Source organism: Triticum aestivum, chromosome 6D (assembly GCF_018294505.1).
Source record: "Triticum aestivum cultivar Chinese Spring chromosome 6D, IWGSC CS RefSeq v2.1, whole genome shotgun sequence".
Classification (NCBI taxonomy): domain Eukaryota; kingdom Viridiplantae; phylum Streptophyta; class Magnoliopsida; order Poales; family Poaceae; genus Triticum; species Triticum aestivum.
This window is the reverse complement of record NC_057811.1, coordinates 479,069,520-479,096,399: the sequence shown is the minus strand read 5'-3', so window position 1 is coordinate 479,096,399 and position 26,880 is coordinate 479,069,520. Positions and strand designations below refer to the sequence as shown.

At 44.2% G+C, this 26,880-nt stretch overlaps 3 protein-coding genes across 3 annotated transcripts; 2 read left to right on the top strand and 1 right to left on the bottom strand.

The window, feature by feature from the left end:
- The first annotated feature begins 15,735 nt into the window (after positions 1 to 15,735).
- LOC123142760 (protein DMP10-like) lies at positions 15,736 to 16,431 on the top strand. Its single transcript, XM_044561525.1, has one exon. It carries the CDS (start codon positions 15,736 to 15,738, stop codon positions 16,429 to 16,431), a length of 696 nt encoding a protein of 231 aa, XP_044417460.1.
- Positions 16,432 to 18,133: 1,702 nt separating this feature from the next.
- LOC123142759 (protein DMP2-like) lies at positions 18,134 to 18,845 on the top strand. Its single transcript, XM_044561524.1, has one exon. The coding sequence runs from the start codon at positions 18,156 to 18,158 to the stop codon at positions 18,843 to 18,845; it is 690 nt and encodes a 229-aa protein (XP_044417459.1). The 5' UTR covers positions 18,134 to 18,155.
- Positions 18,846 to 23,278: 4,433 nt separating this feature from the next.
- Positions 23,279 to 24,313, bottom strand: LOC123142156 (protein DMP10-like). The gene has a single exon (XM_044561161.1). The coding sequence runs from the start codon at positions 24,272 to 24,274 to the stop codon at positions 23,591 to 23,593; it is 684 nt and encodes a 227-aa protein (XP_044417096.1). The 5' UTR covers positions 24,275 to 24,313; the 3' UTR covers positions 23,279 to 23,590.
- Between the last annotated feature and the right edge of the window lie 2,567 nt (positions 24,314 to 26,880).

Below are 26,880 nucleotides of genomic sequence, written 5' to 3'. Positions count from 1 at the left end.
AAACGAGATGTCAGGCCTCGTGGCACCCGCCAAATACATAAGCGAGCCAATAATCTGAGAATACCTCAGTTGATCTCTAGCAATCCGTCGATTCTTTCGAAGCAACACACTAGCATCATATGGAGTTGGAGAAGGCGTGCAGTCGCTATACCCAAAACGACTCAAGACCTTTTCCACATAGTGAGACTGAAGCAGTGTGATCCCACCATTCTCATCTCTCAACAGCTTGATGTTTAAGATAACATCAGCTACTCCTAGATCCTTCACCTCAAAACAGCGAGATAAGAAATCCTTAACCTCCTTGATTAAATCAAGTTTGGTTCCAAAGATCAATATGTCGTCGACATACAGACAAAGAATAACTCCTTCGCCCCCACCATGGCGATAGTACACACACTTGTCACCATCATTTACTACAAAGCCGGCAGCAGTTAACGTTCTTTCGAACTTCTCATGCCACACCTTAGGAGCTTGTTTAAGGCCATATAAAGACTTTAATAACTTGCACACCTTTCCTTCCTGACCAGGTACTACAAAACCATCTGGCTGATCCATGTAAATTTCCTCCTTCAACTCTCCATTGAGGAAAGTCGTCTTAACGTCCATTTGATGAATGAGAAGACCATGTGAGGCAGCCAGTGATAGTAGCACCCGAATTGTGGTCAGTCTAGCCACGGGTGAGTAAGTATCAAAGAAGTCTTCACCTTCTTTCTGGGTATAACCCTTAGCCACAAGCCGTGCCTTGTACTTTTCAGTACCATCAGGTCTAAGCTTCTCTTCTTGAACACCCACTTACATCCTACAGGTTTGCACCCATAAGGACGGTCAGTGATCTCCCGGGTTCCGTTAGCTAAGATGGAATCCATCTCGCTACGAACAGCTTCCTTCCAGTAGTCAGCATCAGGAGATGCACAAGCTTCTGAAATAGTCCTGGGCGTGTCATCCACAAGGTACACAATGAAATCATGACCAAAGGACTTTACAGTCCTCTGTGTCTTACTCCTCACAGGAGTTCCATTGTCACCCTCATAGGATTCTCAACGTGTTCCATCGCAATGGGGGGTTCAGGAATTACAGCGAATTCCTCACTAGATGGAGTAGGTATCTCCTGGTTTGATGAACTCGACATATCCTTCATAGGAAATATGTCCTCAGAGAAAGTCGCATCATTCGACTCCATAATCGTACCAACATGCATGTCGGATACCTCAGATTTTATTATCAAAAAAATCTATAGCCAACGCTATGAAAAGCATAGCCCAGAAGAACACAATCCACGGTTTTTGGTCCAAGCTTGCGCTTCTTGGGAATTGGTATATTGACTTTCGCCAAACAACCCCAAGTACGTAGGTAAGAGAGTTTCAATATTTTCCTTTCCCATTCCTCAAATGGAGTCATGGTCTTATGCTTTGTGGGAACTCGGTTTAGGACATGACACGCAGTCATTAGCGCCTCCCCCCACCATTCCTTGGAAAGACCCGATGTGTCTAACATGGTGTTAACCATATCAGTTAGAGTTCGGTTCTTTCTTTCGGCTATCCCATTTGACTGAGGTGAGTAGGGAGGCGTCCAATCATGGATTATACCATGTTCCGCACAAAACAGATCAAATTTATTGGAAAAATACTCTCCACCACGATCGGACCTAAGCCGTTTAATTTTTCGATCAAGTTGGTTCTCTGCCTCAGCTTTATAGTTTTTGAAAAAAGTTAAAGCCTCATCTTTTGATTTCAGAAGATACACATAACAATATCTAGTGGAGTCATAAATTAACGTCATGAAATATCTCTTTTCACCTTTTGTGAACACGCCATTCATCTCACAAAGATCAGAATGTATAAGCTCTAGTGGCGCCAAGTCTCTTGCCTCTGCAGTCTTATGGGACTTGCGAGGTTGCTTAGCTTGCACACATACTTGGCACTTAGAGCCTTTGACAGTAGAGATTTTTGGAATTAAATTCATATTGGCTAGCCGCGTCATGCAACCAAAGTTAATGTCACAAAGTCGTGAATGCCAAATATCAGACTCATTATTGTGGCAAACATTACTAATAACTTTAGTGCAAATATCTGACAAAGACATGCGGAACAAGCCTCCGTTCTCATAGCCTTTTCCAACAAATTGTCCATACTTAGAAATTACAACTTTATTGGATTCGAAAACCAACTTAAAACCATCTTGACATAAACGGGAACCGCTAACGAGATTTTTATTGATGGACGGCACATGATGAACGTTCTTCAGACGCACGGTCTTCCCCGAAGTAAACTTCAGATCGACCGTACCAACACCTCGAACGATGGCATGTGACCCGTTCCCCATCAGCACGGGAGAAGTCCCTGTGGCCTGGTAAGAAGAAAACATGGAGGCGTCATCACAAACATGTACATTGGCACCGGTGTCAATTAACCAATCAGGGGATTGAAATACTGAAAGGATGGTAGGAAAAATACCGTACCCTGATTCCTTCATATCAGTATCACCGACGACAACATTAGCGGACTTGCCGCTCTTCTCATGTTCGCGCTCCTCAAAGCGGACAGGACACTTCGGAGCCCAGTGATTAGGATCACCGCAGACATGGCAAAGTCCCTTCCCCTTCTTATGAGAATTCTTCTTGAAGTTGGTAGAATATGATGGCTTGTTCTTTGTATCAAACTTGCATTTGCCCTGAGTATTGTTCTTGTTGTTTTTGAACTTGTTGGGCTGGAAGTTCTTCTTTTGTACCATGTGGGCACTAGAAGCTCCCTCAGCAACTCGAGCACGTGTGTCCTTTGCTCTCGCCTTCTCTTCAACATCAAGAGTACCAATGAGATCGGCAACGGAAAACTTCTGTCTCTTGTGTTTCAGGTAAGTAGCAAAATTGTTCCACGAAGGTGGAAGCTTGGAAATGATGCCTCCGGCAACAAATTTGTCTGGCAACACACACTTGAAGTACTCAAATTCTTCTACGAGCGACTGTATCTCGTGAGCCTACTGTATAACAGAGCGCTCATCAGTCATCTTGTAGTCATAGAATTGCTCCATGACGTACAACTCGCTGCCGGCGTCCGAGGCACCAAACTTGGCCTCGAGCGCAGCCCACATGTCCTTGCCGTTTTCAAACGACATATACGAATCCACAATGGAATCATCCAGAACACACAGAAGAGCGCCTTTAAAGAGAGTACCGATCTTCTCAAAAGCTTCCAGTTGTGCTGGATTAAGATCGCCCTCAGGCTTGCCCTTGGTGGCGTCATAGCAGCCCATGGTCTGAAACCAGTAGACTGTTTTCATGCGCCACCTCTTATATTGCGCCCCCTTAAAGGCAGGCGGTTTCAAATGCGCAGCAAAACCACTCGGAGTAAATTGCCTATAATCAGGTTTTTGGATTGTTGGAAATATGAGCAAATTACTATGAGATTTAATCCGAATAAACAAAAGATAAATCATGTCTACAGTAGCAGAGATTGAACTAATCATGCGAACTAGCATAGTAGATGAACAGATCACATCTAGGGCACATACTAGAAACATGAATTCTACCACGATCTCGAACAGGAAGGATAGAATCACATATGGTGCAGCGGGAGCAGCACCGCCAGCGTTGACGTTGTCGCCCATGTCGTCGAGGATGAGGTTGCCGAGGTCGGGGAAGAAGTCGTCGTTCGCGAAGTCGTCGCTGCCAGCAGTCGCGCGAGTGCGCTCCCCAAAAACCTGATCGCCCCTCTCCCTTACAGGAACACGAGAGGCGGGGTTCCGGAGGCCTGCTGTCCCTTCTCCCGGTGCACGCCGAAAAGAGGGATGGAGAAACCTGATCACCCCTCTCCCGTACAGGATCACGAGAGGCGGGGTTCCGGAGGCCTGCTGTCCCTTCTCCGGGTGCACGCCGAAAGGAGGGATGGAGAAGACTTGCTTGGCGGCGCAATGATCTGGAACGGTGGTGAGAAACCATACGAAGCGGCGGCGGCTAGGGTAGACGTCTGACTGACTATATAGTGCGGGTCGGGCAGGTCATGGGAGTAAACCCCACGCCCGAGTCGTCACGATCCAAAAGAATCGGAAACGGTTCAGTAATTAACGCGTTCATTAATTATTAATTAATGACTCATTAATTTTTTCCGAGCAGCAAAAATATAGACAACGTGCATAGCTCTGTCCTCGGCTCAATCCCGCAACCCGCGTCATGACGTGGCGAGGCGAGCGAGGAGGAGGAGCACGCGTGTAGATCTCCCCTTCTCATGCTCATACAAGTGGTAGAAGAGCTCACCTTATAAAGAGGTGCAACTCTCTCAACTTATGAGGTGGGACTAAATTTTAGCCTCACTCACTTCACTCACATGTGTGCATGAATGGGCCAAGAGAATTTCAGAATTTTAATTGGGCTTTGGGCCAAAAGCCCATTAGCAAATTCCAACACATGCGCAAAGACCAGGAAGCGACTTGTGTTGCCTTTTGGCCGGCGTGCCGCTTCAATGTCGGATCCAGTGAACGGTCGTGTTCGCTCTAGGCCGGCATAAATGCGGCACGGAGAACGGAGGTGCATTACGCTGGACTGAGCGCATGCATGAGAGAGGCTTTTGGGTGAGGCTGGGTTGTCTGACGCATACGTTACGGCGGTTCGGACGTCGCAAAGTACACCTGGTTTGCGAGATTTCTGATACTCGGACTGATCCGCGGACCGACGAGGTACCATGTTGAATGACAAACAATGTGAGAATCATTTGGTCTGAACGGCTACAGACGGTTTGAGAACTGGAGATGGCCTTTACATCCAGGAAAAAGACTTCCATAGCCAATGAAAGTGCTAGCTGGCAGCTGCAAAGTATGTACAAACTACGCACGATGGTTGGCTTAAACTATACATACATCACGTAATGCACCGAGAGATTCCTCTGCACCCCGGATGTCCTGCTGCCGTTCTAGCAGCCGTGACGAGATCGCGGGGTATTATGAGCTCAAATGCTCCTTTTTTTTATCTATACTCTACATGCTATATATACATAAGTATAGATTTTTCCTTGTTCAAGATCCAGTACTCGCAGAGTTGTCCATGTACCATGTACGAATGCACGTACGCACTTATATATACACGCCGGCGGCTAAAATATACGAGCTAGCCGCAGTTTTATTTTCATTGGATTGGTGGGTCCATGCATGCATGCACAAGGGGTAGACGTCTCTTTCGGCCTTAATGTTTCTTTCACTTCTCCGGCGACCTTTAGAAGATATATATCTACTGCGGCGAGGGCGCACCTAGCTTGGTTCGTCGATCAGCTGCTCGTGCTGCAAGGTCTACTTCTTCACCGTGTCAACGCACATGTCTCTTCTCCCGTAAAAAATAAACGAGGAGTATATGCTGAACAAATATCAAATACATAATGAATATTTGTTGTATTTCGTTAAACCTATTCTTAATATATGTTGAACATTTTATAATGCATGATGAAATATTTTCTAATATCCCGTGAACATTTTCTTAAATATACGATGAACATTTCTGTAATACACATTGAACATTTTTGCACACATTGAACTTTTGTATAATACCAAAAATATATATAAATGAAACAACTAAAAAATAATAATTTATAAAAAAAGAAAATAAAAATACAAATAAACATAAATAGAAAAAAATGAGGAAACAGTGAACCTCAATGATAGACCGGTCCAAACTGGGTATCGGTGTAGCAGGCCTACTATAGCTCCCGTTTAAAAGTGCTAAAAGAAGGCTCTGGTTTCCGTCAAAAAAAAGAAGGCTCTGGTTTACAATCGGATTTTGCCCCCAAAAGCCAGATACCATTGCAATTTCAAGAAATTTTAATATATTTTAGTAAATATTCTGGGCATTTAAAAATGCTTAAGATTCTTCTAAATATTTGTGTAATTTTTTTATGAATTCAAAACATGGTTAGGAAGTAAATAAATGTTCGTGAAGTTTAAAAATGTTCACGAATTCAATAAGTATTTTTTAAACATAGTACAGATGTACACATTCATACACATGCACATGCATAAGTACTATGTGCAAAAACATTCTGAAAATGGTAGTGAATTTTAAAAAATATTTGGGAATTCTAAAATTATTACTATTGTATTCAAAAAATAAGTTTACAGATCCTGAAATTCTTTGGTAATTCAATAAATGTTCACTAATTTGTAAATCATTTAGGAAATTGTAAGGAAGTTGGAAAATTCAGAAAAGATTGTAAAGATTTAAAAAATATTTGCAAATTCGACAAAGAATTTCATGAAATTTTAAACATATTAGTGGATTCAAAAACCGCTTTTGACTTTTTTTTGTTTGCCAATCCGAAAAATATCAGCGGATTGAAAAATATCCATGAATTTGAAAAATGTTCTCGATACAAAAAGTATTCACAGAATTGACAATATATTTGCGGATTCTGTATTTGAAAAGATGTTCAACAATTTAAATTAAGGAAAAAGAATAAATAATAAGGAAAAAGGAAAAATAAAAAACAGAAAGAAACACCAGAAAAAGCAGGGGGAAGCTACCCAGGAAAAATCCAAGATACTCAGCCCTTGTAAGAGCTAGTGTTCTGTCGATGGTGTGCATTTGTTAGTATCCGCAGAGTTACGTTGCAAATAGAATTTATCAAAAGCATGAGTGACGCCACTCGTGTTCTTTGGTGTTATGCTACATCTCACCTATTGCAAGATGGTAGCCTCAAGGGAACACTTTCGTGGGCCAACCCAGTATGGTACGCCACCGTCTCTATTTTTGTTACCTTCACTCCTTATTCTTTTTTAGGTAACCTTCATTCCTTATTCGTTTGGTTCATTTCTTCCTTTTCTTTTTCATATTTTAGTTTTGTTTATATGTCAAAAATAATATACATATATTTGAAAAAATGAAGTTACTTAAATTTATAAAAGTGCTCACCACGCATTTAAAAATTGTTCATGAAGTGTAAAATATATTGAAGGAACTCTGAAAAACTATTCCATTTATAGCATTAAACAAATGTTTCATACATTCATAAAATGTTCACATGTTTCACAAACATGTTCATGAATTTCTTTGAAAAAATTATTCAATGTAAAAAATGTCTGTGTAATTTGAATAAATGCTTCTTAATTAGAAAAAATCAACATGTATTTGAAAATGTTTAACATGTATTAAAAAATGTTTAAACATGTACTTGGAAAAATTTCATTATTTATTTGAAAATTTCAACGTGTATGAAAAAAATGTTCCCTGTGTATACAGAAAATGTATAACACGTATTTGAAAAAAAATAAAAATTAAACAACCAAAAGGAACCGATAAAAAAACACATAGAAATAAAGAACAAAAAACTTGCACGAAACCTTCTAAAGCTTGTCCAAACTGGTCCATAGAAGATTCCCAAAACCGCCCCAGAAAGCTACAGTACTAGGCCAACCAGATAGGCTCGCGCCAAAGGCGAGACGAGCTACCTGCTCTTTGTTTTAAAGCATAGCTCCCACGGACCAGATAGGCTGAATTCACACAAGTGGGCCTGGAGTCAAATTTGAAAAAAGCACTCATTGGTGACAGACCCAAATTTGCATTGTCAGGGCATCTCCAACGCGGACCTCAAAACAAACATTGTACCCGTCCACGGACAGTGATACGGGAGCCGACTATCCAATCGTATTCGCATACATTTCAAAAGAGAATTTTGAACAAACCGAACGATTTTTATGTTAATCGGATGATTTTCACTTAAAACCAAAACACATTCATCATTAAACAAAAGCATTTGCAAGTTAACTTAGTCTAAATCATCGTCCGTGTATGTCCTCCAAGTCCTTCTTTTCCACATGTCTGGCATCTTTTGTCCGTGATCCCCGGGAAGTGAAGCAGCGGGTCGCCGACGAGGAAGAGTAAGACATGGGACACGAACTGGCCCACATGGGAGATGAGGTCCTGCAGTCTCCCATGTCCTATCTTCCTCGTCGGATTCCATGACCCAGACGTTGCGGGGGGAGGTGAGGTCCACGATGGCCATGGATGGGCCAGTCTTGTGGTCGTATCGGTGAGGAAGAGCGGCAGCCGCTGCCGCGAATGACATGCAACTGCCGACGTTTCGGTCTGCAATCACCTGCATAGTCTACATATTCGACTCTCATGTGCGTTGCCTCATAGAGCGCTCGCTGTTCATCGACGAAGTTCGGGTCCTCCACGGCCATGGCCACCACTGTATCCTCGCTCGCGAACTCGCCGTAGATTAGGCCCTCAGTGATCTGATGATGTGCGAGGACCACAAGGTTGTAGTGCTTCTCCTCCTGCACCAGCCGAAATGTCGACATCGACGGCGGCAGGGCCTCTTCGCCATGACGGCGTGGAAGTGCGCGTGTGCCTGCTTCGTGGTGAAGACAACATGGAATCGATGTGGGCAGGGGCGCCGACTCATCGTCGGAGGCGTCCTCCATTGTTGGGTCGTCGTCGGAGACCTCCGGTGAGCTCGCTGGCATGCCAAATTTTATCCGCCGTGCATGATTGCCCTACCAGCCGGCTGCAAGGGTGGCTAGCTCGTATTTTTGCTCCATCGTGAGGCTATCCCACATCGCTTTGGAGCTCGCGGTCATGGCAGAGCTAGTGCAGTGAGGAGGATCGGGAGCGGAGGTGGTGTAGTGCGGATCATGCCGGGCGTGGGACGGTATAAATATCGAGCACCGGCCAGGCCAAGCGGCTAGTGTTTGAATGCGGGTGCCAGGTGGGTTTGTCGGCCACCATGTCTGTTTAATGTCGGCAAGAGGATGGATAGGCAGCTGGTGTGAATGCGGTAGATAGCCACCTCTCTAGCAATGAACAAGCGCGGAGGTCAGGAAGCGGTGTGTGTGGCGCTCTTGGTCGGCAGGCCGCTTCAATGTCGGATCTAGTGAACGGTCGTGTCCGCTCTAGGCCGGCATGAATGCAGCACAGAGAGCGGAGGTGCATTCACGCTGGAGAGAGAGCATGTGTGAGAGAGGATTTTGGGTGAGGCCAGGGTGTCTGACGCATACGTGACGGCAGTCCGGACATTGACAAAGCACGCCTGGTTTGCGTTCGGTTTGCGAGATTTCGGACACTCCGATCCACAGACCGACGAGGTACCATTTTGAATGGCAAACCGTGTGAGAATCATTTGGGCCGAACGGGTACAGATAGCTTGAGATCTGGAGATGGCCTTTAGAGCAACTGCAACGCAGCGACCCATTTTGTCCGTTTGGGTCATCCAGACAGAAAATTTGGCCCAACGGGATGACCCAAACGGCGCGTGTCCGCTGTTGCCCGTTTATTATCCGTCCCGACCCAAACCGGACACAAATATGGGCTATAAATGGGTCCGCGAAGGACAAAAGCGAACGCTCCCGTCGTCCACTCTCATCCGCTGGTGCCCGCTCGTGTCTTCCCTGGTCCCACTAGTCAGTGACACCGCACGGGCAGTTTGCCTTCACAACCGCCGCGACGAGGCCACCGGCGTAGGCCGCCGCCCGCCGCCGCGCTCACCAACGAGGCCACCGGCGTAGGCCGCCACCATGCTCACCGGCGAGGCCACCGGTGCAGGCTGCCGCCTCCCGTTCAGATCTTGGCGGACAATAGCAGGGAGATCTCCGGCGGTGTGAAGATCTCGGGGAATTGCAGGTGCGTGACGGGGAGATCTCCAGCGCACCTCCTCCTTTCTGCTGGTTCGGGCGGCAGTTGCTGCTGCTACTTCGCTGGAGCAGTGCAGCTCGGAGGAGCTCGGCGAGTCCGTGCCATTCGAGGACGCACCGGTCTACTCCAGCATCAGCTTCTAGGACTTCAAACCGTAGACGGGGTTCCTCGTGGGATGCCTCTGCCGCGTCCGCCGGGCGCAAGCAGTGAGCCACACCGCAGGAGAATGACTACTTCCAATGCGGCGACCAATGGGTCGGCGGCGAGCAGTGCAGGCCGTGGCGGCGGAGGAACGCGGCGGCTGTGGTGCAGGCCGTGGCGCCGGAGGAACGCGGCCGCTAAGCTGCATCTCGTCCACACGGGCAGCCTCGCTTGTCCAATTTGGGTCTTGTGCGTTGAGTACATCCACGGACCATGCGTGTCTGCCTCATGTCCGCTAGACGGACGGACAACCCAAACGAACAAAAACAGATAAAATTTATATCTGTTTGGATCACTGCGTTGGGTTGCTCTTACATCCTGGAAAAAGAATTCCATAGCCAATGAAAGTGCTAGCTGCAAAGTGCAAACTACTCATGATGGTTGGCTTAAACTATACATCACATAATGCACCGAGAGATTCCTCTGCACCCGGATGTCCTGCTGCCGCCGTTCTAGCAGCCGTGACGAGATCGTGGGGTATTAGAGCATCTACAACCGGATCTCTTATACTCGTCTCACACGCTTGGGCGGGTCGTCCGATCACTGCCTGGTCATGATTTTTTGATCCAGACGAGCCTCTCAAACGTCCGGACTGACCGGCATCTCCCATATCCAGTCTAAATATGGGGTGCCCGAGCACGCCCGCCATGTTGGACTGACGAAGGGGTCCTAACCGGAAACACTCTCAAACCCGGCGGTCCGAAGCTTGTCTCCTCCGTCGGACCGGAGGCGCCGTGTGGCGCAGCTCCGGCGGGCCGCGTAGTGCATTGCCCGGCTATTTAAGTCGACCGGCGGCACCGGAACCCTACCATCCATCCATATTTTCCTCCCCCTGTCCGCCGCCGCCGCCACTTTCCACTCCACCCATCCGCCTAGTAGCCATGCCCCCACGCCGCCGGGTGAGGAGCGAGCTCTTTCTGACGCTGGAGTGTCGGCTCGAGATCCTTGAGCAGATCCGGGCTAGGCGCAAAGCCCGGATCGCCGCGGGGCTACCTCCGGATGCAGTGGATCCGGAGGAGGAGGAGGACTTGGAGGAGAAGGAGGATGAGCCGGAGGAGGAGGATGTGGGGGATGCTGGCGACGGGGATCTGCAGACTGAGCAGCAGGCAATCCTCGATTCCCTCTGGTCGGAGTCGGTTGTGGAGGCAAGACACCGTCGTCGACAGGTGATGGAGGCGCAAGAGGCCGTGGAGGAGGCGGAGATGTTCGCCTACATGGATGAGGTCGAGCAGGAGGAGGATGAGCCGGAGCCCTCCTACCCGCCCGTCCAGCCGGCGCCCGACACCGTCGTTGTGGACATCTCCGACGATGAAGAGTAGCTAGGGTAGTACGTAGGATTTCTTTTGCATGCTTTGTATGGATCTAGGGGATGAAATATGAGAGATGCGGATGCAAAATGGCTAATTTGAGGCGTGTCCGGTTAGTGCCCGTGGACGCGTCCGAGCGCGTCCTCGGATGTTTGAGGAGCTGAATTTGCAATGTCCAGCTGTAGATGCTCTTATGAGCTCTAATGCTCTTTTTTTATCTATACTCTACAGGCTATACATAAGTATATATATTTTTCCTGTATCAAGATTCAGTACTCTCAGAGTTGTCCATGTGCCATGTACGAATGCACTCGTGCGTACATATATATACACGCGGCGGCGGCTACAACGATGCAAGTACGAGTTAGCCGCTCCGACGTCGTCGTCATGCGGGGGTGTCAGTTCTGAAGTTCGATGACGTGTCCGGAGACATGTTGCCCCGGTCTGATTTTTTCAACGGCTATGGTTTTGCTTCTAGCAAACTATTTTGGAGGTCCGTAAAGCTGCTGATCAGCGATGGAGCCGCATCGAGCTTGGGTGAAGAGGTGGTCTGTCTTTTTATCCTTTGGTGGCCGCTTTGGTGGTGTCGAAGTAAAGGAACAGGCGCTGGTATTCTGCATAGGATTTTTTTATCTTTTTAGTTATGTATGGTCAGTGCTTACGTGTCTTGTAACTTGATCTTTATTCTATATAAATGAGACATGTATTACTATGCAAAAAAAATTACAAGTTAGCCGCAGTTTTATTTCCATTGGATTCGTGTGTCCATGCATGCATGCACAAGGGGTAGACGTCTCTTTCAGCCTTGAATGTTTCTTTCACTTCTCCGGCGACCTTTAGAAGATATATCTACCGCGGCGACGGCGCACCTAGCTTGGTTCGTCGATCAGCTGCTCGTGCTGCAAGGTCTACTTCACCGTGTCAACGCACATGTACTCCTCCCGTAAAAAAACGTACATGTTTCCCATGCCATGTTGCGAATGACATGCATGTGCGCTCAGCACGAGTGGCTTCAACAAAAATCAACGTGGCAGAATACATGGTGTTATCTAGATGTTTTTTTGTTGATCTCAATGAATACATACAAGGAACAAACATATTATTTCAACTTTTCAGGTGTTGTTATTGGAGAAAATGCATTAGCATGCTATGTAGCTTTGTTGTATTTGTTTGTCTTGCGGCGAAATAACAATGAACAAAGTGTAGTTATTTTCTTCCACCTCTTCTCTATTCGTTGTGCAAATGAATTTTACTTTGTGATAGGAAAACTATATTATTCATTGGATAAAGAAGTTATCGAGTATCTGCCGATGCATGCCTAGCATGGAGCCTGCACAAGAAGGTCAAGACGTCTATCCTGGTCCCTGTACTACTCACACCGAATAGACGGCTCCTGGACATGAACAATATATATTCTCATAAAGGCTGGCCGATACTATTTTCCATACAACAATAAAATGGGATTGTAGTACGAACCAATGGAAGAGTTGTATTTACGTATACGACGCAGCTAGCAATACAGCATGCAGTCCGCACAGACTTCTGTGACTCCGAGAAGGATAAAAAAAAAGGGTCGATGTCCGGCCGTCGTCACTCTAGCAGCAGTCGTGAGAACGAAGCTGCTACCTACTATGCTTGTTCCGGATTGCTTTCCTCCAAGTTGGTAATTATACGTTCAAGTCCATATCATGCAGAGCTGTCCACGTACGTACGTACATGCCGGCTACGACCATATTTCGAGCCTCATGCAGCTGATTTCTTTACCATTAATTTAATTCGTCCCTGGTCTATGCATATGCATATGGACCTTGAACGTTTCTTTCCTTCTCCGACGACCTTGAATAGATAGAAGATATCGATGCCTCGTTGATCAGCCGCTTGTATTGTGAGAGATCGCTTTCTTTACCGTGCCAATGCATACGTCTCTCGCTCATGCTCATGCTCATGCATGCCTTATTGGCACGAGTGGCTGCGCCAAGTTGCTTTACGTATATCTTGGTTCAACCTGTCAATATTCATCTGTTTTTGTGGATACGATAATGATGAAGTTGATAGGGATCTATTGTTACATACGAGATCCCAGTTAATAGGCTCAGTACATCACTAGATGCAGAGGTCGAGTGTTTTCCCTATTTTTGGAAGAAAGAAAAAAACAATATCATATAAGGGCAGACTAGCTAGCTGATGGGAGTGATGTTACTCTATAAAGGCGTTGCGAGCATTGATTTGAACATCAATCCCAACGTGAATGTAGAGGAACTAATTGAATAAACACATACTAATCTGAGAGCATTGCATTCGTATAGAATGGCGGAGCTTTGAACTGGGCTTGCCCCTTTGCATTGCTTTGACATAATGTAAATACATACTTTTAAGATTACATCAGCCAGGATGGATACATACGAAATTGAGAACGAGTGAGTTCAAGGCACTATCGAGAAACCCACTACACGCGCTCGCAATTGGCACACACACCATGGGACAAAAACTAATAGCACTACAAAACTAACCTAACAACGAATTGCCAAAAGTCCCCTAGAGGTACCTATATATCCAACTGGAAAAACAGAAAGACCAACAATGATAGCTCAACCAATGCCTCTATTGAAAAAGGCGACACATACGAGGCTCTTAGGCGCCAGGCAACAGCCAGACGCTTCGCCTATGGCATCATCGGAAATCTAGAAGGACAGGCAATAAACTTTTAGGTCCAATGAGAAATCATGCCATATTGCACAAATGGGTTATATTTCAATCGGCATTGCTAAAGCTCAGTCGACTGAGACTTAACAAAGTCTCAGTTGATGCTATATTTGTGAGATCTTACGTGGAGATCTGTGCAAAATTTCTTTTTAATTTTTTATTTCTTCTTTTTTATATGTTGTGTCACTTGACCGAGAGTTGGTTAAGTCTCAGACTGAGATCTAGCCACACCCTATTCCAATAGATAGTTGCTGGTAGTTTGCTCATTTACATCCTATATAAATTTATGTCTAAACGCATATAATACATCAAATACATACTTGATAGTCAAAATTGATTGTTTGAAGACAAGATCGAGATGTAGCATTCCTCCATGAATTGATGTCATTTGGCCGGTGTGTTTAATGGCTCGGGCTATATTATTGATTGGCACAACATATACTATGCATATGCAATAATAATAAAACCATCATAATAATACGAAAGTCAGTATAATGGAACAGACACATGCAGTAGCATGCATGCCGAGTATTTCCTTCATGGATAAATTAACATAAAAGGAAAAATGTACAAATAAAATGTATGAGAAATAAATAAAAAAATCCAATAGGGGCGCTCCGCAGGTGGCACATGAGCTGACATAGCCTCGCGGAAGGGTAGCCTTCCCCAAGGAGAAGTGGTTTCTCTGGCATGCACGCTAGATGCATTCACCTCCAATGTTCAAGTTTCATGCCAAGTTTTCTAATTTGGTTGAAGTTCATCTTGTTTGAAAGTGTTATATAATGTTTCGTTGGGTTATCTCCTTGTTTCGAAGGTCTTCATAATGTTTTGTTGTGTACCGACAAAAGAAGAGTACACCCGTCGGGGTTTTATCTAGCTTTATGAGATTTTTCATGTTTTTAAATCAAATGGGTTACCCCCCTGACCCAACTTTTATTAAAGGCAAGGCAAACATCCAGGTCAACGTTTTATGACTCTCATCGCAACCAAGAATAGCCGGCACGGAATTATTACAACTCAGTAGAGATAAAAGCAAAGCCTTGCAACTGGATGCAGGATATAGATCAGGAAAACAATCACAAACAGAAAGTAAAACCGATCTAAAATCTTTTGAGTGTGTGTTTCAAAGTGTATATTAAATATTTTAAATAGCGGGCTATGAAAAATAGCGGCGGACCTCAAAATCAGCTATAGCAGCGGGCTATAGCGAGCTATAGCGTGCTACTTGTGCATGAGACCATTTAGCAGCATCTTGCTAAAAAGGCTATAGCGGGCTATAGCGAAGCTATAGCCGGCTATTTAAAACTATGATTAATGCTTCGTCATATATGAACAAAATCTGAAATCATTAATCTCACAACACATTCAACGCTTGGAATGCACACCTTATAGTGTACGGTGGTAGAAAAACCGCTCTCCTTCTAAGTGGCTCCCATATTCATTTTGGTGCAAGCACGCAAGTAACCATTGTCACGCTTGCATTCATGCAAGGTTCTGCTTCAGCGGTCACTTTAGGAAATGCCCACGAAAATAAACTAGCCTGGGGAGACATCTAGGAAACTCACGTGAGTAAAAAATTACACACTTATGCACAAGCCGAAGCTTAGCTAGTTCTCTTTCCTCACCTTCCCGGAAGAAGGCTTCCATAGCGTATTAGTACCAATGAAATTAACGTGCTGGCTTAACTGGTCATGGTTATAATTAATTACAACTTACACTAGTAGTTTTTAAACACAGCTAGCTAGAGAGTTGAAACCCTGGTAGATGCATGCATGTAGTATATCTTGATAGAGCTTTGGACTTTGGAATCATTCGCGTACTAGGATTAGTTTGCCTATATAACGGCAACTTGAACATTATTCCTAGCTAGGACACGCGCCCGCCCGAATCGAGAACAATACGTAGAAGGTACGTACAATGGCATCTTCTTCTTCTCCGTCGTCCACGGTGACCCAGGTATCTCCACCGACCAACGACGTCGACGACGGTAAGATAACAGCCGCTGGCGCGGCACTGCCAACGCCAACCACGGACAGGGTCATGTCTGGCGTCGCAAACCTTGCGCAACTCCTGCCAACGGGCACAGTGCTGACGTACCAGGCATTGTCCCCGTCCTTCACTAACCACGGCAAATGTGAGACCTCCAGCTCCAACCAGTGGCTCACCGCGGCGCTGGTCGCTGTCCTCGCTGCCGTGTGCATCTTCTTCTCCTTCACCGACAGCGTCATTGGCCACCACGATGGAAAGTTGTACTACGGTGTGGCCACGACGCACGGCTTCAACGTGTTCAACTTCTCCGACGAGGATGAGAGGCGGGAGTGGTCCGGTCTGGACGAGTTCCGGAGGCTCCGCCTCCAACCGCTGGACTTCGTGCATGGCTTCTTCGCGGCAGTTGTTTTCCTCACGGTGGCGTTCAGCGACGTGGGACTGCAAAACTGCTTCTTTCCGGACGCCGGCAGGAACACCCAAGAGCTTCTCAAGAACCTGCCGCTAGGAATGGCGTTTTTGTCTAGCTCTGTGTTCATCATCTTCCCCACCAAACGGAAGGGCATCGGATTCAATGACACGACTCCTCGCCAAAAGGTCATCCATCCCAGCTTGAATAAAGTTTGATTCCCACAAGTGTAAGAACAAAGGACCAGCGAAAATATACGTAGTTGCCATCCATGTTGATTAAGTGTCTCATAAATTTTGTGCTGGCTTGTAATGTGATGGGGTCGATGTTGCTATCCTTTGTTTTTGTCCTTGTATTGTAGGGTTTACTGGTTATAGTGCTATCAGGTTTGGTGTGTGCTGATTGCTGAGTGAGATGATGGGTTTCTTAATACTGCATGAATTCACTCTTTTCTTCCCGTATCCTGTTTGCTATAGGCAGACAATGTAGTTCCGTTATGTCAAAGTGATGAAAGTGGGAGTAACCCAGTTCAAAAGAAAAGTTTGATTGAAAGTAATGGAACTAATGTGTAACAGAAGTTGCTTAACTGTATATCACCGGAGAAAGACAAAGTTTTCCAAGTATATACTCCCTCTGTTCCATAATTTAGTGCGTACGGATTTTTTGAAAAATTATACTTTGCAAACTTTGACCAATTAAGTTTATAGAGAAAACTGTTTATATCTACAATACCAAATATATAAAATATGAAACTACTTCTTACGATGAATCTAATGATATATGCTTGGCATTCTAGATGTGAATGTTTTTCTCCAAAAAATTGGTCAAAGTTTGTGAGGTTTGACTTTTTAAAAAAAAATCTATATGCACTACATTATGCAACGGAGTGCGTATATACTTTGTCATAGTTGTCATATAAACAAAGTGTTTTTCTGCCATTAAAATCAATTGTATAGGTATGAAAGCATCACAGCCTCCTACGATATCAATTATCACAGCCCTCCATTCCCTTATTTGCTTTAAGATCGACGTTGTTATTTTGAAAGATGATCATGAGCTATAAATCCAGCTTGCCTGAAGAGGTCTCTCCCGTTTTGCGAAACAACACTTCTTCCATCTACCCCACCACATTTTACAATGATTAACATACTTGTATAAAATTAATTAGTACAGAAATTTAGGATAATAACTATGTAAACTAACTGGGATAAACAGCTAAATTTAGGATAACTACGCAAAAAAAATATACTGGGTGTTTTACACGTGCGTGCATCTATGTTTACTGGGTGTTTCTAGAGAAATTATATCCTTTTGTCGACTGCTACAGTTTTAGAATCTTTATGTGGGACAGTGCATCCTCTCACTTCCAAAATGAAAGACCTCTTTTGTTCAGTTATGCTTTGAGCAATAATAACTTTGTTGGTATTCATTTTATGTGGGGTGTAATTTCGAACGGGGTAGACAATCAGGAGGATTTTTTCTTTTTGAAAGGGGGATCAGGAGGAAATTAACGTGAGTAAAAAAAATGGCGTACTTGCGTAAAAAAGCCCATGAGTAGCTACGACTAGTTCTCCTTCCTCACCTTCCTGGAAGAAGACTTGCATAGCATGTATCACCAATTAAATTCACGTGCTAGCTGTAAACTATATGCCCATGTCAGACGAGTTGGTTATAAGTTAACTACAACTTGCACTAATTAACCATTCACCAAAACAAGCTAGAGAGTTGGGACCAGGTACATGCAATCGTGTAGTGTAGAGCCCTTCAGCATGCATGCAGCAATACCAAGTAAAGACTAGTCAACGCGCCAACACCTACTTAAATTTGAACTTTGGAATCATTCAGCAATACGTGCCTCTATATAAACCTCAACGTGTCGATCCGTTTGGAGCATTCCATCTTTCAGAGCCAGCACACACATCAAGCACACAGTAGGCGTACAATGGCATCTTCTTCTTCGTCGTCGCCCACGGCGATCCAGATACATCCACTGACCAACGAGGACGACGGCAAGATAACAGCCGCCGGCACAGCACCGCCAACACCTACCACGGGGCCTGCACCGGCCACGGTCATGTCGAGCGTCTCGAACTTAGCGCAGCTCCTGCCGACGGGCACGGTGCTGGCTTACCAGGCGCTGTCCCCGTCCTTCACCAACCACGGCAAGTGCGAGACCTCCAACCAATGGCTCACTGGGGCGCTGGTCGTCGTCCTCACCGTCTCGTGCCTCTTCTTTGCCTTCACCGACAGCGTTGTCGGTCGCCGCGATGGAAAGCTATACTATGGCTTCGCAACACTACGCGGCTTCAACGTGTTCAACTTCTCCAGCGAGGAAGAAAGGAACGAGTGGAACGATCTTGACCAGTTTCGGAAGCTCCGTCTCCGGCCGCTTGACTTTGTGCATGCCTTCTTCGCGGCGGTGGTTTTCCTCACGGTGGCGTTTAGCGACGTCGGGCTGCAGAACTGCTTCTTCCCCGAGGCTGGCAGGAACACCGAGGAGCTGCTCAAGAATCTGCCCATGGGCATGGCGTTTCTCTCCAGTTTTGTGTTCATCATCTTCCCCACCAAAAGGAAGGGCATTGGGTTCACTGACAACGCTCCTCGTCAAAAGGTGGTCCATCCCTTAAATTAATTAAGACTGATTCTCGTAACTTGAAGTTGACACTTGCCAGAAATTGATTGAAAAAAATTGAATCCTTCAGGAAATTCATACTCAATCGGATTTGACGACACCGCTCCTCGCAGGCGTAGAAGTTGCTTGACTGTATCATGTTGGAGAAAATCATGAAGTTTTTTTTTAATTATATATGTTCAGTGTGCGTGTGCCATGGTTCTTTTGTAAACAAGGAAATGTTTTCTGTCCAAAGCAAGTGTATAATTATGTAGGTGCCCTGCGTCCCAGCCTCCCAGGCTTATCAGAGCTCTCCATTCCCTTTGTTTGCTTTAAGCTCGATTTTTTTATACAAAAAATCCTTAACTAAATCAAGTTTTTATCTAAAGTTCTCTCATATTTGGCGACCCATACCTTACACTTCTTTCTTATCTCGATTCTCAATTCATTTTACTGACTAAATACTTGTATGAAACAAAATAATCCTGAAATTTAGGATAAACACTTGAATTTATTGGATAAACACCTAATCAATTGGATCCGAGCCATTCCACTAAAAAAATATTATGTGGACAAATCTAAAACTTGCGGTGTAAGAAGCAGAGTGGGGAGGCCACATATATACATCTAGAGACATTAAAATTGGACGTTAATCTCTCCACCTTAACGCACTAGCAATTTCAGCAGTTGGATTTGCTGTTTTGGGCATCCCTAGCCATTAAATGCCCTTGTCAATGTGCGCATCGGCCGTGGATCACCATTCTTTGCAGAGTGGGCTAGGGACTAGGATGACGTTGCTAGGGCCACTATTCCCATAGCAAAATCAAAAGCCTTTGGTCGATTCAGGTATGTGGATGGTTAGAAGACCCTCTAGTATGCTACCAGCAAGGGTCGCAACGGCCTAGCCAGAGCATTTACAAAAAAAAAAAAATGGTTACAACGTGTGAATCGAGAATGAGATCCAACAAAAATTTGATTTATAGACGTACCGGTTATAAGAATTTCACAACATCTTAACTAAGTACTCCCTCCGATCTTGAACTAAAACCACCACACTTATTTTGGATGAAAGAGAGTAAATCTTAACATCCTCCATCAGTCTAACTTGTTTAAGTCGAGGTTTTTAAAATCCGTTAAGCTATTGCAAACACTGGTTCTGTAAACTCGTCTGCGACTTGACCACCCGTGGCATGAACCGAATTTCCAATAATCTTTATGCCACATGATCGTGAAATGTTAACCTACCTCGATGCATGTGCTTATCCCTCACATGGAAGACCGGATTAGTGGAAGATATGTTGCATCAATATTGCCACAACAAAAAAGTGCAACTGAGCATGCTCATCCCCAAAGCTAATTGTATCCATATCACCTCTGTTGCGGCATTGCTAGAGGTACAACTCATCTTCCATTGTTTTGTTTTGTACGTATGCGATACAGCAGCATGCAATGGGCCGAGATTCCTCTGACTCCGAGAAGGATAAAAAACGGTTGTTACTCTAGCAGCCGTGAGAAGGAAGCTGCTGGCTAGATAGCTACTTGGCTCGTTGCGAATTATTTTCTCCAAGTTGGTTGTAATATGTTAGTGTGTTATTTCTTTCATCCATGTCTCGTTCATTTCTCATTCCTAACCCGTTCTTCATCATGCAAGTTGGTTGTAATATACTACGTTGCAGAGCTGTCCATGTCTCGTTCCTTTCCGTTTACTTCGTCGGTCCATGCATGCATTGGACCGTGAATCTTTCATCGATTTCCTGCGACCTTGAATAGAAGCACTAGATTCTCTCTCTCAAAAAGAAAGAGTAGTACTAGTAGAAGGTGCTCTCCTGAGCACGAGCTCACATGCACCTGATGTGAACCGTAAAATCCAAAACAGTACTGAAAGAATTTTAAAAAATTATTTTTTTTGCCAACAAACATTGACAAGTGTTTCACTTGCATGCAAATTTTCGTGATAGAATCACATTCATAGAGGCCTGGGCAACCAAACAAAATTGATGCTCCCAAATGCTTCCAACAATAATCTTTTTGAAGACACCGATATCATTTTTTCCAAGACCTGCATGAACGTTATTTCATCCCGAAATATTGCAAGCAGGTGAAACACACACATCAATCTCTCTCTCTCTCTCTCTCTCTCTCTCTCTCTCTCTCTCACACACACACACACACACACACACACATACACACACACACACACACACACACATATATATATATATAATATTTTTAGATTATATGTATATAAGAATATATTTTTAGATTGTACTGTTCATCCAAGTGCATGTGTGCTCGCTTGCAGAAACTCTGCACGCGTAGGATACTACCAATCGCTAGCAGCTTCTCTCATGCTCTGCATATTGCCATGATGCCATCGATCCATTAAACTGTGTATGCAACGGAATCACTGGAAAACACCTAAGAAAGCAGGCGCACAGTCCAACCATGGGTCTTGGGGCTCGTGTCCACACCATGCGTCACAACTTCAATAAACATTCGACGGTAGTAATATGGTTTTGAGATAGCACCGTCCCATGCGTCTGCATCAGCCCTAGTTTTTGCTGGGTTTTACTTGATAGAAAACAAATAGAACACCCACAATATCTTGCAGACGAGGGGCCCTTTTTTTAGGGTTGCAAACGAGGGGCCTATGTTGGGCAAGCAGGTGTTGTTGCTTACAGTTTAGTGGGTTGGGCCAAACCTGCTTATGTTCTCCACTGTGTATTTGGGCTAGATTAGGGCTTATATGCTCCTAACCCAGGTCTTAGGCCCACCCATGTGCATGTCAGTACATAAACTTTGTGACTATTGACTCATGAGTTGAGTTTAATATATCAACTTGCAAAGTGCACGAAGCACGAACAAGGCCAAAAATTTGAACCACACAAAGGTTTTTTGATGCAACGGTCATTTTTTTGAATGGTGAAATGTTTTTAGAAACTTGTGCCCACAATTTCTTATAGTATATGAAAATTTTAAATTTGAAATGAACACCTTTAAACATTAAGTAAGCATTTTGGGTTATATCTATTTATTTTTATTTGTTTGTGGAAATGGGCTATATGTATCTAGAATATTTTTAAGATATAAACAAGAGTAAAAAGATAATAAAAAGAAATAGATGGACGAACGGACCAAGGAAGGAAAAAATGAACAGGACAAAGAACGAAACAAAGGAAGAAAGAAAATCCAACTGGACTGGAATACTGCGGGCTTCATTTAATGTGTGGTGCAACTCTCTGTCTCATTTTTTTGTGAGAAATTTCTAATGTATTCATCTTTAATCATGGCAGTACAAAAAACAGCAGAGTTAATAAAAATTACAACAATGCTCGTGGACAACCTAGCGATGACTACAAGCACTGGAGCAAGCCGAAGGCGCGCTGCCATCATCGCCCCTCCCACACCGGAGCCGGGCAAACCTTGTTGTAGTAGATAGTCGGAAAGTCCACGTGCTAAGTCGCCAGGACTAGCGCACTAGAGTAGCAGCCATCGCCGATGAAAAAAGTCATAGATCAGAAGGATCAAACCTGTAAACACCCAAACGAAGACAAACGAAGACCGAATCCAAACAGATCCACCGAAGGCCAGCACCGACTGAATCCTGCGAGATCCGACAGAGAAACACCTCCACACGCCCTCAGACAATACTAGACTCACCATCAGGACGGGGATCTCTGTCTCGCTTAAAGCAAGACATAAGCACGACCCCTACTAGCCGTATGGAAAAAAGCTTACCACGCTCCTTATTCGGCGTTATATTTATATTGAGACGGCGACTCATCCTGTATGTGCTGTTTGACTTCAAGGGCGCGCTCCGGGGTCAAATTTGGCGCAGCCACTCGTGCTAATCTAAAAAAAGTTTCAAATAAGTCCTAAGGAAAAATTGTGCTAATCAATTAGACAGACGTGCATGGCAATGTAATGGGAGAGACATGCTGCATCGGTTGACACGGTAAAAAGAAAGCGACCCCATGACACGAGCAGCAGCTGATCACATCGACGAACAAGAGATCGGCATATATCTTCTAGTAATATTCAACGTTACCGGACGGAGAGAGGAAGAAACGTCCAAGGCCAAAAGATATGAACGTACATATATATGACCAACGAATCAAAAGGAAAAGAAAGCTCCAGCTCGAAGCATCTATGTGCGTACGTGCTTGCGTGGGTGCGTATGTGGACAGCTCTGAGAGATATGGACGTTGGACGGCGACAAAATTCACGCGACATAACATATGCTCCTTGGGCAAAAAACGATTACACTGGCTGGCCAGTAGCAGCTTGTAGCTTGGTTCCCACGTACGTACGGCTGCTACAATGACAGCGGGACATCAATCGAACGTTTTTGTTTTTATAATCCTTTGAAACATTGGCGATCCTTATGGTCTGTCGTGCTGGAACCGCTTCAGCGATCATGCTGGATACTAATTGTTCTGTTTTTGCCGATCCTTATGGTCTGCCTTTGAAGCTTGCGGCGACAGTGTATCTGTTCATGTTGCTTCTCATGCGTTTTGCATGAGCCGGTGGTTATACATGCGTTCTGTCTTGTTATATTTCTGTACGAACTACCATGATTCCGTTAATGAAACCGGGAGGAAACCACTCTCTTATAGTACGAAAAATATATACTTCAAAAACTTCGCGATTATTTCTCTCCTTTGATACAATCAACAACTTCTATCACACATTTCATTGTTTCCAGTTCCTGCTATGTTTTCCCTAGCTCCTTGTTTTTCTTCAAAAAATCTGGAAAAAGAACTTGATTAAATTGAATGATCGACCTTCCTGCGAGGAGTATTGTCGCTGAATCCAATGCCCTTCCTTTTGGTGGGGAAGATGGTGAATACAAAGGTGGACAGAAACGCCATGCCCAGCGGCAGGTTCTTGAGGAGCTCCTGGGTGTTCCTATTTGCGTCGGGGAAGAAGCAGTTCTGCAGCCCCACGTCGCTGAACACCACCGTGAGGAAAACCACGGCGGCGAAGAAGGAGTGCACGAAGTCCAGCGGCCGGAGGCGGAGACTCCGGAGCTCGTCCCTGTCCCACTCCCGGTTCTCGTCCTCGCCGGGGAAGTTGAACACGTTGAAGCCACGGGGCGTGGCGACGCCGTAGTAGAGCTTTCCGTCGCGGCCCACGAGGCTGTCGGTGAAGGAGAAGAAGAGGCACATGACGACGAGGATGGCGACGAGCACCACGGTGAGCCACTGGTTGGAGGCCTCGCACTTGCCGTGGTTGGTGAAGGACGGGGCCAGCGCCTGGTACGCCAGCACCGTGCCCGTCGGCAGGAGCTGCGCAAGGTTCGTGACGCTCGACATCACCCTGTCCATTGTGGGGGTTGCTGTTGGCGGTGCCGTGCCGGCGGCTGTTATCTCGCCGTGGTCGTCGACTTCCTTGGTCGCGGTCGGTGCAGGCATCTGGATCGCCGTAGCCGAGGGAGAAGAAGTTGCCATTGTAGGTACTGTGCTCGATGTGGGTGCGGTCGAACTTGTAAGTCCCAGCTAGGAATATTCCAAGCTGATCCACACGCTGCTGTTTATATAAGCATATCACTCCATTGACGATTCCAAAGTCCAACCTAGGCTGGATCACTGAGCGTTGCTTATTCTAACTACATGACCGAAAAAGTATTTTTACCGGAGCCGGGAGCTACCAGTGGAGCATCCACCGTTAAACGTTGCTTTGAGATTAATCTGGCTGAAGACCCCACCATGCTTTTATTTTTATCTTTTAGCAATACAATTCTTATACAAACAGATATACTCCGCTGAACGAGGGACACAGCAGCACATTTTGTCAGGTGTCAGGGTAAGAGCAAATAGGTTGACCACGGATGCATGCAAACACTAAATACATTCGCTTTGTTTACCATGTAACACTTTAAAAGGCTGATAACTTTTGAACTAAATATCCAGTTTTAAAACTTTTTATATTTTTGAATTTAGGGCGACAAGACCTTTAAAACAAGATCAATCTTGGATACACTTGGCTAGTTTCAATTTAATCGTTTCACTCAGTTTAGAAAACACATTTCAGTCAGTTTCATATTTCACTAGTTTCAGAAAACCTTTCAGTTAGTTTCACATTTCACTAGATTCGAAAAACACATTACACCCATTTACATAAGATAGATTTCACTCATTTTAGAAATCACATTTCACTATATTTAACGTATTTCACACCGAAATATGTGTCATGTGTACGGAAAACAAATTTCACTCATTTCAAATATTGGTTTCACTCAATTCGAAAAATATTTTATTTACTCAGGAAACTGATTTCACTCATTTCAGAAAAACTATCAGTTAAAAAACAATTTCACTTGTTTCAAAAATATATTCACTCGTTTCAGAAAACACATTAGACTCATTTGCAGAACTAAATTCACAGCGAATTTACAAAAAATATTTAAATGTATTTCACTCATCAAAAATATCAATTTTAAAAACTAAAAAAAGCAGTTTCATACAAAATATTGGTTATATTTCAGTTTTTAAAAATAACTTATTTCACTCATTCCAGGAAACACATTACACTCACTCAATTGAAATAGTATATTGCACTTGTTTCAAAAAACTGATTTCAATCATTACAAAATATATTAATTTCACTAATTTCAATAGTTTCAGAAAACACAATACGCTTATTTTCATTTAGGAAATACATTATGCTCACTCAATTGAAATACTCCTATATATATTTCACTCGTTTCAAAAACGGATTTAAAGTAATTTCACTCGTTTCAAATACATTACACTTTTGAAATACAAAGTTTCACCGTTTTGTGAACAATATTTATGAAAGGATTAAAATATGCTTTTTAAGAAAACAGATAAGTTCTACGTAAGTTGAAAAATAATTAGTTTCACTCTTTTGGGATATATAAAATTAAAATAAGTAAAATCAGTTTCATAAAAAAGTGAGAGGAATTAGTATTTTGAAATAAATTGAAATTAGTTTTTGAAATACATTGAAATGTTTTTTTTTCAAATTCAGATCTACTTTACAAAATATTTCAAATAAGTTTAAAGTGAGAGAGGTTGATTGGTTGGAGAAAATGAACTGACATAGACTGTACGTCTAATGTGAGAGGCGCGTCAGGTGTACGTGAAAAGAGGGACATGCATGTGGGTGGGACCCCAGCTGATCGAATACAATGGAGTTAAATGAACAAAGGGGAGAAATACATGGATACAACTTTTGAGTTGGCAGCACCCTATTGGTGAGAGAAGCACCGGTAGCTCCCGGCACCGGTAAAAAACACTTTGCGACTACATGACTTGCTGCGTGCTGAAGGGCTCTAGATGCATCTGTGTATTTTTGTTTAATAGTTGATGTGGGTTACAATTCACACCTTCTTTCCCTTTTGAAAAGGAGGTTTTTTAGAGATTTTTTTAATAATGTACAGATGCAAGCGCTTGTATAAACACAGTACTGTTTTTTAAAGGAGGTTTTTTTTAGAGATTGAAAAGAAGGTTGACACACAATTTTTTTATTGTAGTTGATGCACGTCAATAAGATTAAAAACATCAATAAAGAGAGTACAATTGATACCTATGTCAAAATCCTTAAGATATGAATGTAACACCTACAGAGTAGGTCGACCTTTTTCACAGCAACATCTTCAAGAAGGGATAAAGGCCCTCGCTCCGTCATCATGACGTCCGGTGAGAGACAACCTGGATAAGGATTTATGTCCTTGCTACCGCGACCAACCAACAAATGCTAGCACACCAGCAACGAGACAATGCCTTATGCAAGTTGGTCAGTAAGCATGGCCAATAAAGGTTAGGTCAGGGGTTTTCACCCCAGACATGAAGAGGTGTTCCAATCACCATTTTGGCGATAACGCTTCCAATAGTCGTGTCAATCGGTACTCCGCGCCAGTGACACTGGCAATTATGGGACCTCTTCCACTTTAGACATAGCCTGACATGAGTAGTTAAAGTGATCACGTCAATTTGGCGAAAGTCTTCTTTGAGAAAGGTGAGGAATAGGGGCGTAGCCAAGCTCCGGGCCACCCGGGCCATGGCCTGGGGCTTGGAAGAAAGCACTTTGT